The following is a 17,128-nucleotide window of genomic DNA, read 5'->3' as shown; positions in this document are numbered from 1 at the left end:
GTAACTGGCCACTGCCTTCTCATGTAGTAGGGCATCAGGACTTTGAAAAGGGCTTTGGCTGCAGCATCTCTTTAGAAGTGTTCACCAGTTACGTGGACAGCCTTCTTAGTGTGAGGGGCCAGTTGTGTCCACGAGCGTATGTGTTCCTGGGATCAAATTTGCGTGTTTGCAAGAGGAGGAAAAATTCTGACATCTCGGTCATTTCTCCTGAATATCCCATTAAGAAAGATCTCTTTCCAAGTGCTGAAACAGGGAAGGAAATGACCTTGTAGTCCTTGCCATTTTGTCCCTTTTGCCACGGACCTCGGGAGTGTTGTTTCCTTTCCATGTAAAGCATGTTTTTCACAAAGTGCTTCAGCAAAATCATTGTAATGCAAGCTTTCTCAAGGATGGTTTTACAGTTTTGCATCTTCTTTGAAGGTGGCCTTGAAAAGAGGTCAGTGGTTTGTTTTTTACAGAGAAGTGCGACAAAAGATGCTGTCTAAAGAATGACTCCCCTATTGTCCTGCGCCCTGTTCTGAGTGCATACAACAATGCTCTTCTGATAGGGTAGCATTTCACTTCTGTAGGTATGAAACTGCTCAGGGCAAGGCAGGTATGACTGTTGCATTTACTTGAGCTCTTTTTGTAGGCACACTAAAAACGTTTGTGAGTGTCTTTCCAGTGACAGCATAAGTAACTGGTTGGATTTTGATGTTGCATAATTCTCATTTGTAGTTTGCTGCCATATTCAGCACATCCTTTGGTTGCTAAGAAATGTATTGACAACAAAGTGAACTTGGTAACAGCCAGCTACTTAACACCAGCTATGAAAGAACTCCAGGAGAGGTAGGTATGAGAGTAGCATCTCCCTGGTGTTGCTTCCTTCTTTAGTGCATTATCTGAATATTTTGCAGTCCGTTACCCCTGCAACGCTTACTATGAATTACTGTTTTCTGTGTTCTTTCTCCTTCCCTTTTTATGACAGAGGACTAAGTACCTTTCCTCAAAGTTACAATTGGAGGCTGTGGCAGAGTGGAGAAATGAGTGCATACCCCAGTCTGGTCAGACTAGTGCTCTAAACACTGGAACGTAGTTTTCTGCATGGCCCGTCTTATTCCACATTAATGTGTCTTCTCTCCCCTCAAACCTGTTAGGATGTTTGAGCTGAGCTGATATTCAAACTGAGCAGCTGGGCTGTCCTGTTCTAGCAGTGACAGCAAGCTTGTTTGTCCTCCTTCACGTTCCCCTAATAAAAACTTATTCTTGGCCTATTTATCTACAGTAATATCCTCCTTCATGCCATCTTCTTTTGGACAGGCCCGCTCTATTAGTCTCAAATTGGTGACAGTTCTAACTATTCTAATGTTTCTGTCCCACTTATTGTATGATTGGAGGTCATTTTGGGCATGGAGCTTCATCTAGGTGCTCCTCTCAGTCATGGAAACTCTGAAGTGAATTCAAGTGAGTGAGATGAGAATTGTATGTGTTGTGTCTCAACAAAAGATAAAAGGGAACCAGTGTTGCAGACAACGAGGGAGGTTTAGGGGCCTCTCCTTCCCTTATTGCTGTGATGCCAAGAGGTCATATCACGCTCTCAAAAAAAAAACAAACCAAAAACCCAACCCCAAAAAAACCTACTCTTCTCATTTGTCAAAACACAAAGTGATTTTGAAAATAAAATAAATCACCTCAGTTTGTGGTGATAAATGAGCTGCTCTGGGAGTGTGGGCAACTGTTAAAGAAAATCCAAACGCTTGTAATTCTGGAAAGCAGACCTTTCGATCTCTCTTCCCCGCAGGAGCTGTTTAGGGCACTGACCCGTGGCTGTCCTCTGAATTCCTGCCTTCCTGAATAATAGCACTGTACAGGAGAATGTGGGAAATGGAGCAGCTGGTAGGAATTTCTTTTTCCACCAGCCCCTAGATGTTGCAGCAAAGTAAGAGAAACCAAGGCTAGAATGACTCTTAAACATTTGTTCAGGTTTTAACACCTGCTTCTGTTTTTTTCCACAAGCTGCTACAGAGCCCAGAATGTACTGTGCTTGGGAAAGTTCACTGGGCCTTAGTTGGGCAGATTTCTTGACTAAAAGGCCAATAGCAGTCAATATTCTGACAGCTCTGCATTTCTGTTATTTTTAGTGTGGAAGCTGCTGGTATTACCGTTATCAGCGAAATGGGTTTGGATCCTGGTCTTGACCATATGTTGGCAATGGAATGCATTGACAAGGCAAAAGAAGTTGGTGCTACGGTAAGGTTGGCAGGTAGTGCATAGTTCTGCCAAGATTTTATTAGTAAAGTTGTTCCTTTAACACCACCCAGTTCTTGGGTGTGTCACCGATGTGTAGCAGGCTCTGGACACCTTACTTTTTCTGATGCTTGGAATTTGGTGTCAGCTAAACCAATTGATGAGACCATCAACTAAGATGGCTTTGCCCCAGCGTATGTTTTGGTTTCCTTTCCTTTACGGACAGTGCCTGCAGTGTGACAGCTTGACACTGTTGCTCAATGAAATCCGTTTGATTTCCCCTGTCCACTTCTTTCAATTTGGCCCATTTGGGGGATAACGCCAATGGAAAGTTTAAAACATACTGGGGATTCTGCAGGGTAGCTCTGTACCGTTTGCATCATACTATTCTGTTGTCTTTTCATCGTTTCTTTTCTGTGGATAAATCTGACAGGTTGTATCCTACACATCTTTCTGCGGTGGCCTACCAGCTCCAGAGCACTCTGACAATCCTCTGAGATACAAGTTCAGCTGGAGTCCACAAGGAGTGTTGCTGAATACAATTCAGTCTGCTACGTATTTAAAAAATGGAGAGGTGAAGTAGTCCTAACACTTCCATTTAAAGCCAGACAAAGAAGGTGGTATTGGGCTAAGGAGGGAATTGGGATTTGTAAGGTGCTGTGTTTACTTTCACGCCAGTGACAGTCAGTTGCACGTTACATAGTTGCATACATCACTTAATCCTACGTTTGGAGCGTGATGGTGCCTGGCTGCTGCCAGCTTAATTCTTACTTGCTATATGGAAACTGATTGCAAAGACGGAGCACTGACCAAAGCGCTGGATTGAGGTTGGTGTTCTGGCTTCAGCTTCCAACCCTGTCGTGTGTTGCTTTTGCCACTTAATTGCCCTGTCTTTGGCTGTGTGAAACAAAGGTGAGAGTGCATCCCTCTACTTGCTTTTCTGTCTAGTCATGTTTGTAAACCAAACGGCTTTATTCTGTACTTGCACAGTGTACAGCAGAACTCCTGATTTCTTCTGGTGCAATCTGTGATACCAATAACCCACTGAGTGGGTTTTGTGAAAGCGTACAGTGCTTTCTGATGTGTTTTATGTAAGCTCTGGTTTGCTGTTTGTGCAGGAGTCATTAGAGTAGACTTAACCTAGCAAATGTCACTGCATCTGTTTTACGGAAAGATCATAACTGATTTGTGCAAAGCTATTGCAAGCCATTATCACATTTCTGCTTTCCAGTCCTCTGTTTGATCAGTCCCATCTGAGTAGTTACTAAGCAGGGGCTCTTCAAATGTCAAGGAGAGAGCCTTGTATAACCACTGTAAAGTTGAGCTAATTATCTAAACTTTTTGATCTGCAAAACTGAGAAATCTTTTGAGATGTTTTATCATGACATTTTGGTGCTCTAATGTTCTTATTGTAGTAAGACGAGAGGAATTCAGGGATTGTACATGGGATCATTATTTAAAAAGCAACAACACATAGTTGTAAGTTTCAGATGAAAGTGTCTTCGAGAATGTGAGAATGTTTCTTATTTAATTCTGACCTGGTTCACCCACTGCTACGAAAAATTAGATCATGCATATGAATGATTCATTATGAGAGCACTTTGTGAGCTTGTCAGCAAATGGTGCAATTTTTCCTCCTTGCCACTAAATCCTTAGCTGTCTTTGACCGTGGTGTGGGATTCTTCCACACTAGTGTCTTGCCTGACAAACACAGTAAGATCTTTCAGCATTGCTGCATACTTCACTGCTTTAGTCTTTCTTCTAGAAGGAAACCTTGCCCCCTTGCTCAGAAGTCACAAAATGAGTTTATACTGATGCTGCATAGCAGATCTGTGCATCGGCTGCTTGAAGGAAGCGGGGTTCAAGGCTTTGGTTGGGAGATAATAGAACTAGCCAACCTTATTTTGTTTTCCTTCAACAGTGCATTTCTCCCTGTGCTTTGTAGCTGCAAGAAAAGATACACATGGGCAGCAATTTCATATCAGTGTGATATCACCTGATGTATTTTAATCTTTAGAAAAAAAAAAAAAGAAACAGCCCCCCATCCTTCTGTGTACATTTGCCTTCTCCTCCCCCATAAGAAAATTGAACCAAACAGGAAGCCTATGGGCAGAACACTGGTGTAGTTTGGAGAGGCGCTCCAAAATTACAGTAATGTAAGTAAAATGGGAACCTGCCAGTTTTAGCCCTTTGATAAGTAATGGCTGACATAGTGCATGCTCCTCCATCACAGGATGTGCTTAAATGGCTTGTACAACTGCTTCATATAGATTGGGCCTTTGCACCAGACACTCTAAGCATATTGTTCCTCTTTTGAGCATACTTCATCTTTTCTGTTGTAAAATAAATTAAATAACACTGCACAGAAATAATATTGCTGTTCTTTTACAAAATTTAGATTATCAATATTCCAGCTGGAGGAGCGTTACTCGAGTCTGTTACTCCGATGGATTTTTTCCCAGGATTAAATCTTGAAGGTTTTCCTAACAGAGACAGTACAAAATACGCTGAGCCGTATGGTATTCAGACAGCTCGCACTTTGTTGAGAGGCACCTTAAGATACAAAGTAAGTTGTTGTTATTAATTATTGTTTTCTTCAAGAGATGAATTTTCTAATTTCAAGAAAACAGTGTATTTAAAAGTCAGCCTTTTGTAGCTCTGTACTTGCTATTTATGAGCTCTCTGCTATCCCAACTGTGAGATAACTCAAAGCACTTCTCTTGTTTTTCTAATATAGCTTTACTTGGTTTATTTAACAGGTGTTTATTGCAAAGCAGAAACATAGTTTTACTTGTTTTAGGCAGCTGATCAGTTGGTTTGTGTAGTCTGTATATGTGTTTTTTTCTCTGGCTCTGTATTTGATGTCAGATCAATAGAGGATTTAAAAGTAAATAAATCTGATGGGTTTTTGTGATGTGTGTAGCTGTCATGTATTTTTAAGAATTGATCTATTCTCTTAAAGTTGATAGGAATTTGAACTTACAGTTTGTTGTTTATATTCCTGTGAAAACCACAATGTAAAAATCTTACAGAAAATTATGGTTTTCCATCAAACTAAGAAAGTTTTTCATTAAGTAACTGGAAATCTTGAATTTGAGCAGCTTTAACATTTTGGTCAGTTAAGTAAAAAGTGTTTTCCTTCTAACTGATACTCTCTTTTCCTTTTATTTGTTAGGTGCACAAAGCAGAATCAAAACATAGTATTTTTTTCTTTCAGATTTCTTTTTTTATTATTTTGTTGGTCAATATACATTAAGAAGGAATAAACCTAAAACAATACTGAAGGTTTGAAAAAGCTTTTATGGATGTCGTGATATGTCTATTGAGTTAAGGTTTATGTCAAGGTTGAAGTTACTGTTGTTTTGTACACGGCTTGAAGAATGTGTATGTCCTTTCCTTCTCAATTCTTCTGTCACCATACAACAGGATTTTTTCTTTATTTCTGGGAGGGAGGGAGGCTTCCTTAGCAGAAGATGGAAGGCCAGTGTGGTGGAATAGGGGTTACAAATTGCAACAGCTCTCTTTTTGTCAGTCTAGATACAGTCTCGTGTTCAGAACCTAAAAATACGTGGAAGGCATCTATCTCGTCATGAAATCTTAATTTGACAATATCTACTCTTCCATTTGGTGCCTGGTAAAATTTTTCTTCTTTTGTATAAGTGTTAGCACAAGGAAAAGCAAAAATGTCAGGGTGACATGAAAAGTTGTTATCAGTGTGCTGCAAGAATGACGTTTCTGTGTTTAGTGCTGTTTTCTGAATCCCTGAAGCAGGCCCCTCACTTTGGGTTGGTGTGGTGTTGGTAGTGTTGCATGGAAGGGCTTGCCATACCTCTACCTGCCTGGCATCTACACGCCAGACCATAGGGCTGAGCAGGCAGAAGTTAAGGTTGGCCCTTTGCACATGCTGCTGTGTTGCAGAGCAGAAAGCAATCTGTCCAGTGCGGAGGCCAACATCTCCTCAGAGTGCCTTTTATAGATTAGGTTCAGATAGCTAATGGAGTCCATTCAAATAGAGGTGTCACAGAAGGATCTCGCTGCACAGCCCTCTGAGCTGGTAACCTAGTGCTGGTGGAGGTGGCTCCTAATCATAATTAGCCCTCTTTGAGGGTGCTTTGGTTCTACCATTCTGCTTTCTTACAGTGTTTCTAGTCACTTGCAACTAAATGTTTTCAGGTATCCAGCAGCTGGGTGGGAGCGCTAATGGGACACAAACAAAAATAAGCAGAAACCAGTTGAGACTTTGTTTATCGTGTAGCTTTTGCAGTTCTTTTTAAATACCATTCCACTGCCGTCCTGGTTGTCTCTCTGATATTCCTGAAGGAAAGATACAATCACACAGGATTCTTATCTTTAAAATCAGTTTATCTGGTATGTATACAATCACACTGGTTTAAAACCAGGGTGAGCGGAGCTCAGGGTTGGGCTCTCTGTGTTCAGCAGTTTGTTTATGGGCCAGCTGGCTGTAACAACCCTGTCCGTAACGACATGCTGGAGTTTGAACTAGTGCTGGCCAGCTTAGCCCTTTGGTCTCATGAGCCAATGCTACTTGCCATGGAAGTGTTGATGGCAGAATAAGTCATTAAAGAGGGTATTGAAAAAGTAGAGGGAGGGGTGGAGAGTGGCTGGGGAAGGGACCGCTCGGAAGCAGTAACCCTGCTGGCATCGTGTTATCGTGGCTGTCTTTCTGTGGGAATAATGCTTAACACTACCACGGTTGTGTCTACCACGACATTCAAACCAAGGAGAAATACTTGTCTCCATTTCAAGGGATTATTATTTTTAACTGTGTTATTCTTCTATTTCAGGGATACTCCAAAACTATGGGAGGCTTTGTAAAACTTGGATTAATTAACCCAGATCCTTATCCTTTGCTAAGCTCAACCACACCACCTCTCACCTGGGTGAGTTACTCTGATTACTCTGCCGTCTTTCCTCTGTTTTATTACTGTTTTTCTTATTGCTAGGCTTGGGTATGCTTACAAGTGGGAATCTTGTATTGTATCCTGGTCATCTCTGCTTTTTATTCCTGGAAATTAGGAAGATTTTCTTCAGTAGGAATGTAATACAGTGCTGGAACAGGTTCCCCAGAAAGACTGTGGAGTCTCTGGCACTGGAAATTTTCAGGACTCACCTAGACAAAGCCATGGCTGACTTAAGTGCTGGTGGTACTCCTGCTTCAAGTAAGGCACTGGGCTAGATGGCCCTCGGAGGTCCTGTACAATGTTTTTATGAATTCTCTTAATTTTTCTGTTAATCAGAATCCAGCCCTCAGTGCTGTGGTTTTGCAGTGTCCATATTGGTACTGGCTCATGATCTTCAGTGTAAAAGTATTTTTTAGGGTGTCAAGAGATATACCCCGAAAGGGTATATTAAAATACTTTTTTTCTGTTAAAAGTCTGTACAAGCATTTTTTTGTCTCTGTTATGCTGCTTTTCTGTCTTGCTTACTGATGCCTCACTTCATATTAATCACAGCCTATGATGTGCTGCTGTTACATTTGACAATCAATATTTTGGTTGTCTCTGTGGACGAAGCAGGGAATTTCATATTTCGGTATGGTGTAAAGAGAGCTGAACTGACAGACAGCTTATTACTTGTCAGGTCTGTTTGTCTGTCTTGTGAGAAATTTTTTTTCCATTTTGCAAATCCCTGAGAGAGTGACTTTGTTTATTATTCAGATGAACAAAATTCAGATCTGTCTCCTGTTTTCTTCCTTGTGCTTTTATAAGCATTAATCTAGAAAAAGACACCAGGCTTACGCTGTGTGATTGTCTGAGGATAGCACGGTGTTTTTCTGATGATGCCATTATTTCAAGTTAAGAACGTCTTGAGTGTTCTCAAAACGAAGAAAGCACCGGGTGAAGAGGCCCAGGCTTGCTTGTCTCTGACTAACATACAGCACTGCTCATCTTCCCAAACTCCAGGTGTTTTGGGCTGCCGTATGGGAATTAATTTTATTTTTTTTGAGATTATTTTTGTGCACTTTAAATTTTAGGGTAGATATCTTCAAGTCTTCTTTGCAAAGATGGCTAGAATTTCCAGTCCTTCTAGCCTCAATGAATAAGTATACAGTGCCATGCAATCTGTGAAAATAACTATAAACTCATTAGTCTCACTGCAAACCTTGTCTCAGCAATGTTGTTACATCTTAGTACTTTCCCTTTGCCTACTCTGCCTAGGAGGCAGAGGAGACAGGCTACCCTGAGCTTCTAAACAGACTCTGCAGTTCTTGCTTGCTTCATATTGTGTTCATAGCTCTGTTTATTCGTCTTGCTGTGAATGAAGCAAGCAGTAATTAGCATCTAGATAGGACAAAATGGCTTTCAGATATGCACAAAAATCTTCAGAAAGCTTTTTGGTAATATTCCCAGGGTTTCCAGAGCCTGGTTCAGGTCATCGGTCTGTTTCTTTCCTTTTGAAAGGGACATTCTCCATTTCTAGACCAGCTAAAAAATAGCCTTAAGTTCCTGACTCTCTGGCTGTCTCCAAGTGGCTTCTCTTTCATCCTAACATCCTCCCAGTGTTCCTTGTTCATGCAGATTTCTATGTTCGTTCTTCTCTGCCAGAGGAAGGGATAAGACTAAAAAGTAGGGGGAAGCAGCTGAGTGGTGGGGTACAAAGTGTTTTAGGAAAAGATGACCCCTATTCTCACTTGTTGTGATTAAAAATCTCAAACTATCTCACTTCCCCTGTAAGCATAACCTGTCTTCTCAGAAGTCCTGGATATTAACTGAGCTTAGTGGAGCAGTGGGTTCTTGAAACCTTGACTGAAAGGAGTGGGAACAGATGTCAGGCCTTCAGGAACTTTTTTTTTTTTTTTTCTTTTAACACAGAAAGAGCTCATGTGCAAACTGGTTGGAATTAAGCCGCCTGCTGAGTACCATGTTCTTAAAGAAGCTGTATTCAGTAAACTGGAAAAGGACAAAAGTCAGCTGGAGGCAGTGGAATGGTAAAATGTTCCAGTGATTTTTAAAGGTGTTTTGTTTTTTGTTTTTTTTTTTTTTAAAAAAAAAAAAAAAGGTTTGCAATTCTACCTGTTTTGATCCATGTTGAGACTATTAAATTGGTGTGCTAAACAAGCTGGAAATTACAAAACTGAGACTAATCTGTTGATAAGCAGTGGTATAAGTCTGTCTCATTTCTTCTGCCAGGCTAGGTTTATTGGGAGATGAACCAGTTCCAGCAGCAGATTCCATTGTGGGGGCTCTTGCAAAGCACATGGAGATGAAGCTGCCCTTTGGTATGTGAGAAATTCTTCTTTTTCATGGCTTTGAGTGGAACAAGTCAATATCTCTTATCAGCTTAATTAGATTGGTTTGTGAACATTCATTAAAACCCCTGCATTTTAGGGTTTTTTTAATGTCTTATGATGTTCTCTACTCCCCCAATTTATCCTTTTCTTTCCCTGTTACATTTTTTTGTTTCGTCTTAATATTCTGTCCTCGCTAATAGTCCCTATCTTAAGTTGCTTCCCTGATATGTGTGCTGTGTATGCATAGTGCCTTGCTCACCAGGAACCTCATCTTGATATGATTGAAATACAAGTATTGAATAGTTTGTGTACTTTTCTCTTAGGTGCTGGAGAGAGAGATATGATTGTTATGAGAAATGAAATAGGTCTCAGGCATCCTTCTGGTCATTTGGAAGACAAATTTATCGATCTGGTTGTCTATGGTGATAACAACGGATATTCTGCAATGGCTAAAACAGTAGGATACCCCACAGCTATTGCTGCTAAGATGGTTCTAGATGGTAAGTGACTGTTCAGGCTTCAGCAGAAGTATTTCATCACTCTGGATCTTCCTGCCTGTAGAAAGCAGATGTGTAGTGTTTCTGAAGTGTATGCATGTGTGTGGGTTTTTTTGTTTGTTGGTTTGGTTTTTTTTTTTTCAATTTAATCAAACTTTTCCTGTCATCTTTATGGGAATTTCTAATCTGCATGTTTGGATGTTTCAGTGACTCTTCTTAACTTCTTGATTGATGAGATTTTTAGTAATTTAATCTTGAGTGTTTCACTGATGTAGAGGGGACCTTTGGTATGGTAAATTACCATTGATTATGCCACAGTGAAGCTGGCTAAAATATACCTGTGATGAACAAACTAGTGACTTCCACTGCTACTTTTTAGACTGATCAAGTTTGAGGCTTGGGGTGTATTACCTGACCGTGTTGTGTGTGTATATATAAACAAGCAGACTCTGTCTAGTCATCACCATGTTTAAAGAAGTAGTGTGATTTCCCCTTGGTTGCTCTTAATCTTTAGAACTTCATTCTTCTGGCTAACTGGAAGGAACAAAAATTTTGGGTTTGGGGCTGGTTGGTTTTTTTTGTAATTTAAAAAAGCAGAAAAAAAGTTTTGAAGTTTAGATGCTTTTCACCTAATTGTGGTTCCACAGCTCTATAAATTAAATTCAAGCTGTGTGCATTACTATTTCAAACTTTTTTCCCTTGTTCTTTGATACAGTACTGCTGCTGTGTGAGAATATAATGTCAAGGTTGATAAATCTGCATCTATATATATGTAGGTAAAAATATAAAAAATAACATTTATATAATTGCAAATTGATATTTTTACTTGTGGTGGGTTGACCTTGGCTGGCTGCCAGATGCCCACCCAGCTGCTCTCTCCCCTCCTCAGCAGGGCAGGGGGAGAAAATAAGATGAAAAAGCTCATGGGTTGAGATAAAGACAGGGAGATCACTCACCAGTTATTTCACAGGCAAAACAGACTCAACTTGAGGAAAAACAGTTTATTGCCAATTAAAACCAGGTTTGGATAGTGAGAAACAAAGACAAAACACCACCTTCACCCCCACCTCTTTTTCCCAGGCTCAACTTTACTCCTCCGTTCCTGACTCCTCAGCCTCTTCCCTCTGCCCCGAGTGGGGAAATGGGGGCTGTGGTCAGCCCAGAACAGCTCCCCTCTGCTGCGCTTTCCTCCTCACAGTTTTCCCCTGCTCCACCGTGGTGTCTCCATGGCTGTAGGGAAGTCTCTGCCTCGGTGCCTGGAGCACCTCCTCCCCACCTCCTTCCCTCACCTTGGTGTCACAGGGCCGTTTCTCACACTGTCTTCCTCACTCCTCGCCGCCATGCAGTGTTTTGCCCTTTCTTAAATCTGTTTCCCAGAGGCACCACCGCCATGGTGGCCGAGGGGCTCAGCCGTGCCCTGGGGTGGGGTGGGTTGGAGCTGGCTGGAACCGGCCGTGTCTGGCGCGGGGCAACCCCGGCCTCTCCTCACAGAGGCCGCCCCGCAGCCCCCGCTGCCAAAGCTTTGCTGGACAGAGCCAGTACAGCACTTAACACTTCTTTTTCCTACCTTTATCTCAGGTGAAATAGATGCCAAAGGTATGGTTATACCATTGACAAAGAATGTTTACGGACCAATACTTGAACGTGTTCGGGCAGAAGGCATTGTGTACAGTACTCACAGCGTTATCAGGCAGTAACTGGAAGCAGTGGATTGAATTGGGTTTTGGCTTTTTTTGGTTCCCCGCCCTCCCCTTGGAGAATCTCCGTTTGGACCAGCTAAAGGCAGCACCTGCCGTTTCACACACGGATGATGCCTTCCATAAAACCGGTCACCTGACTTGGATGTAGAAACTGTAGATACCCAGATACATCAACTGTGGTATTTTCCTCTTAAAACTGTTACGCTTTCATGTACGTGTTTCAGCATCGATCAGATCTTCCCTTACATCTTTCCTAAAATATCTCAGGAGGGTTTGGTGGTGGTTTTTTTTTTTTTTTTATTAATAGAGTTTATCTTCTAAGTGTATCGGGTTATTACTGAGACAAATTTAAGCTGAAAGAAAAATCTACCAGTGGATTCTTTTGTGGTGGAAAAATCTGGTTAATGAATTCCATTGATTAAGTTTGATTGTTCATGTGGTAAATATAATTTATCAGAATAACAGAGATGAAAGCGATACTTCAATTTTAAGTCTTCTTGTCCCTTTTAACAGTGTTTGTGAATGTTTTCACAATAATAATATGCAAGAAATAGTTTAGAAATTCTGCACTACTAGCAAATAAGATCCTGTTAAGTCTTGAAAATGTTCAATTGTTAAATATTTGAAATCTAGATCTTAACCCCCTCTCTTATGAATGTAAACTTCAATTAATTGGAGGAGGGAGGGAGTTAAACTTACCCTTTCCCGTTACAGAGCGGAAGCTGGTTGCCATACGTTGAAATACCTGCTGTCAGGCGTTGCCTTGCGCAGTGAAGGGGGCGCACTGGCGTTCCGCTTGCAGCTAGGCAGGGCGTTCTGAAATGCAGCGCTGATAATGTGCTTAGAAGCCGCTCCAAATGACATGTTTACTCTTTCCACTTACACTGTGTGCCTCGTCCAGGTTAAGTGCTGTTACAAAGGGAATAGGCTGTCTACTACAGGCAGCTTTGAAATGCAGTAGGCTTAGAGGTTTAAATCACTACTTTTTGAATTAGCTTCTGTCCTTTTGCTACCATGCTTTTGAAGAGTTCATTTGGGAGCCTATCCTTACCTACTCAATACCGTGCCACTTTAGACCGATGAGAATTTGCCAGTGTACCAGCGCATTTGATGCCAAGTGCTGTGCTGCACTGACCCACCAGCCCAGCTCTAGCGGCAGTGTAGCTGCATCAGCCCAGGATTGAACTTTAGCCCTAGGGCAGCTTCTCTCTGACAAAACAGCAATTGCTTCCTTCCAGTTCAGGGCTGCTTCTGTGGCTTTTGCTCAGGGATTTCTACACCAGCTTGCAACGCAAGCACGGCTTAGACTTCACCAGTTGGGCCTGTGAGATGCAATGCTGTGGGCAGGTACCATTTGCACCGGTACTTGTGCAACTGTCTGGAGCTCCCGTTTTCAAAAGCTGAATACTGATGCTGGAAGTGGTCTGCTTTCAACTTTTCTCACAAGCGCACTTTGCTGATAAACGCACAGCCTTTTACTTCCTGAGAAGCACATTCTCATGGTCCCGAGGGGCTGGAATTCCAGGTGTTGCTCTCTGCCTGGTAGGAAAAGCAGCTGCTAACAATAGATGGGAATTTTGACCTCCAAGTCTTGCTACTCAGGATTTGGGTTTTCTTTGTGCATATGTAATGAAGTAGCAACTGCAACAAAGAGTAGGGTGAAAGGAGCCAAAGGGAGAAGGAAAGGAAGGATGAAGGGCAGAGTATTATTGTCAATGAAGAGGGCTTTTTATACTGAACCATGGAATGCTTTTGTACTGTCAAATTTGGATTCTGTTACAGTGCCATGCATATTCTGAGTATCGGATGAAATCCTGGCTTTGCTTCCCACTGACCTTACAGGCTGTTGGTCTGTTGGATGGCTGGTACCTGGGGTAAGGATGGAGCCTGCAATGAATGTTCCGCTCTCTGCCTCTTCCTCCTTCCCCCAGAAGACTAGAGGCTTACAACTAAGGGTTAAAATTAGACTTGTATCTGTTGGTGCCTTCCAGCCCAGTGCTTGGTGAAACTAGGATTTCACTTGAGAATTCTCTGTTCCCTCCTTTATACACAACCATGGAGTTGCAATTCTGTATGTATGCGTGCACCTTGCTTGCTTTTCTGCCTAGGATATGCAGTATGCAAAGACATTTGGAATTTTTAAAAAGTATGTAATCTCTTCGGAGCACAGAAAGAATGAGCACTACAGAGTGTTTTCTTCAAGAAACACTGGTATTATTTTTGAAACATTTTGTATCATAATATATTTCTATTTCCCAGTGCAATGATGCTCTTTGTTTTCAAAGTTTAGACTTAAATGAATTCATTGCTCAGCTTTTATATGAAGATTAGACTTCTCATATCTCTTTGCGTATTATTGGAAAGATAATTGTATCTTATACACAAGATAGCTTGAGAAATAAATCTGAAAACCTGTGTTTCGTTGTCATGTCATCTTTGGAGTCTAATGAGATGTGTATGAATGGGATTTGGTTTTTTACATAGATGGTTTTATTGAAAGGGTGTCTACACATGGACTTCCCTTAAGTACATGAAATACCTTTCCATACGTCTTGCTAGACTCACAAGAGAAGACTTTTCAAGGATTGTTTAAGCATCCACATCTAACACCCATATATGTATTTATATACATATATTTAACTGTACCTAGACATCATCTTCAGCTATAATCTGAAGCAATTTTTTTTTAGCGCATGTTTTGTGCTCAGGCACACGGACAACTACTTAAGCTACAGAGCAGGTGATGTACAATGTCTCCCTGTACCCCAGGAAGAAGTGAAAGCTTGGTGTCTCACTGCCTCTTTCAGCTTGAGGGCCCTGCTCGGCTGAATACGTGGTTTGGCTTCTGCTACCCCTGCCTGGGCTGAAAGGCTCTTGAGCTGTTTGTTCACATCAGGCTGCAAGGAACAGATTGTCACTGTGTGTCTCTTTATTTTTTCATTTTGGAATTTATTCTAGTGCCAGCTCTTCATGACAGATAAGATCCCAGTTTCTTTCTGCGATGGAGGTGCTTGAGCCCCCTTACACTCAGACTCCCTTCCTTGCCTCAATGTTTCACACTCTCTCTGCCCTGGATATTCCTGTAGATGGGAATTAAATCCCTTTTCAGGGACTGGAGCACAAAAGTGTGACTGCTGGACAAAAGGTATGCGCTCCTAGCACAATAGCTGTGTAAGGGGGAAAAAAATCTGGGCTAAAGTAGTTGTAATTAGGCTGGAAAACTAATGAGGAGGGGGAGAAAAAAAGAAATTTAGCTCTGAGTATCCAGCAGAATTTATCAAGGCAAATCAGACCATCTCAAATACACCGTGACTAATTACAGGGTCACAGGATGTGACTTTGCTAAAACAAGGAAATGAGTTCAGTAAGGCAGAAGGAGGATTTTTTTTCTCCTTTTTTGGTTCCAAGAAGGAAAGAATGCAATTGGAAACAGAGGGGAATCAGGGGAAATGTGGCCAAACGTCCTGAGAGACTTCTCTTCCCTCTTGTCCCTTTGAAAGTGAAGTCCCTAATCCACCAAAGCACAAACCTGTGGAACAGAAATGGATGGTCAGGGCTTAGCCTCGCCGCAGGGAAGCAGTGAAAACCAAGACCGTAACCTAGGACGCCTCAGACTCCCTGAGGTAGTTGGGCTCCTGGTTCTGTCTTTAATCCCAACAAGACAAGACTGCTCCTCTCCTCCCCAGCCCTGCTTTGCTTACGCTTCAGAACGATTACAGAGGGAAAGGAGTTTAACTTGGCTAAACTCGCCTTGAAGTAAGCGCTTACCACGGAAAACATCAACCCGTCTGAAACATCACACGTTATCCTAGGACGTCGTGATGGACAGTGCCAGGCCTGTGATAAAGCATCGCTAACTGGTTCAGTCAACGGGTTTTCGAAGGTCTTTAACCAATACACTGTTGCACGGATAGCTTGAGCTTGTATGACTTCTAGCCATCATTTATCGCTGACTGTTGTAAAGCTTTTCCATAGGTATTAAATCACACCACAATCGCTAAAAAGTTGGTGATGTTTGTAAGTTGCCTTTTTTTTTTAAACTCTCTACGCACCTATGATTTCTTAGGAGGAAGCTCACTAATCAAGTTTTCCTTGGCACACACGACTTAGAGCTTTGTAAAAAAAAAAAAAAAGAAAAATCTTAAGATGGCACTGTTTATTAATATCCTGCTTCTTGCAGGAGATACATAACATCTTCTCCACACTTGACCCAGTTTGAAAAGACAGGCTACGTGTCTTCGGAGTCTGTAGCTTGGATTACAAGAAAAAAATTAATTAGAATATGGCCTTTGTCTGAGAGAGGAACTGACACGCATTTATTAAAATCTGTAATCCATCATGGTTGAAGATTATAGAAGATTTTTTATGATTCTTATTTTTTTCTAGATCAGAACCAATATGTGTGAGTAAAGAGATTATCCTAAGCACTTATGTTTTAAATAACTTGTCAGCATGCTAAGATGATGAATGTGATTACAAACATCTCTGGAAGAAACCTCGAACGACAGCTGATTCCTTGGATTATCGTTTTAAAATGTCTGCAAAACATTGAGGTTGGGGGAAACAGTTATATCAAGATGGGATTTTAGAGAGGAGGATTCCTTTTTCGCTTTTGGTCCATAGAGACTTGAAAAGCATGGTAGAATTGATTGGCCTAAAAAAGGCTTTGTACATACGACTATCTGAAACTGTAAATGCATTAATAGCAGGTATCAAAATAAAAAGCATGAAGTTATGTGAGGCTACAAGCCAGTTTTCCTAAAGAAAAGGCTGGAGACGTAGCACATGGGTGTTACAGTTTCTTGCGCTGTGTGCTCATGTGGCGAAGAGCAGAAGTATACAGTAAGAAGATTATGGAATATGGTTTGCAAGTGGCCATAAGATCACAATTAACCTCTCTCGTCCGGGCACCCCTAGAGGTTAAGAAAGGAAAAATTGCGTCTAAGTTTTTGGAATGAGAGGGGGGAATTATGTAATATCACTGTCCCCATCAGCCTAGATGTGTAAGCGGCGGGTATCGGTCAGCTCCAGTGATTTAGAGAAAGTAGTGAGGAACCCCCTTGGCCACCTGGAAAAAGAAGATATTCCCTTCCTCAAAGAGCAATCGCTGCACACCTTTGTGTATGCCAACTTTGTGCCTGAAAGCTGTGAAGAAAGTGTATGTGTAGTTCAACAGCGTTATAAAAACGTGGGCCGTTTGGGACAATGGGCCTGTTCTGTACATTTGTAACTCTTACCACCCCCAAAATGACACAAATATAATAACAAAAAAAAAGTCTAGATCCTGTTTTTCAAAGGTGTTTAACTTGGCTAGGGGTACATTGTAAGTTCACTTGCACTTAGAAGCTGTATCTCAGTCCCATTCTTCCCAGACTTCAGAATTAGCAAATAGACAAGGGCCACAGGAAAAAACCCGAAAGTGTAAAACCTGAATAAAGCTGTCTCGGCTCAGG

General features: G+C 41.5%; 1 protein-coding gene across 1 annotated transcript in view; it reads left to right on the top strand.

Moving 5' to 3' along the window:
• The window catches only part of AASS (aminoadipate-semialdehyde synthase), a 29,994-nt gene extending 16,143 nt beyond the window's left edge, over window positions 1-13,851 (top strand). The window contains exons 15-23 of the mRNA XM_009638153.2: window positions 718-828; window positions 2,121-2,229; window positions 2,660-2,800; window positions 4,625-4,792; window positions 7,032-7,127; window positions 9,060-9,175; window positions 9,378-9,466; window positions 9,802-9,978; window positions 11,554-13,851. Coding sequence (XP_009636448.1) covers window positions 718-828; window positions 2,121-2,229; window positions 2,660-2,800; window positions 4,625-4,792; window positions 7,032-7,127; window positions 9,060-9,175; window positions 9,378-9,466; window positions 9,802-9,978; window positions 11,554-11,672 — 1,126 coding nt within the window. The 3' untranslated portion in view covers window positions 11,673-13,851. The remainder of the gene's footprint in view (window positions 1-717; window positions 829-2,120; window positions 2,230-2,659; window positions 2,801-4,624; window positions 4,793-7,031; window positions 7,128-9,059; window positions 9,176-9,377; window positions 9,467-9,801; window positions 9,979-11,553) is intronic.
• Window positions 13,852-17,128: the final 3,277 nt, after the last annotated feature.

Source organism: Egretta garzetta, unplaced genomic scaffold (assembly GCF_000687185.1).
Source record: "Egretta garzetta isolate BGI_Z169 unplaced genomic scaffold, ASM68718v1 scaffold64, whole genome shotgun sequence".
NCBI lineage: Eukaryota > Metazoa > Chordata > Aves > Pelecaniformes > Ardeidae > Egretta > Egretta garzetta.
The sequence above is the reverse complement of the archived record's forward strand: the minus strand, read 5'-3'. Positions and strand labels throughout refer to the sequence as shown.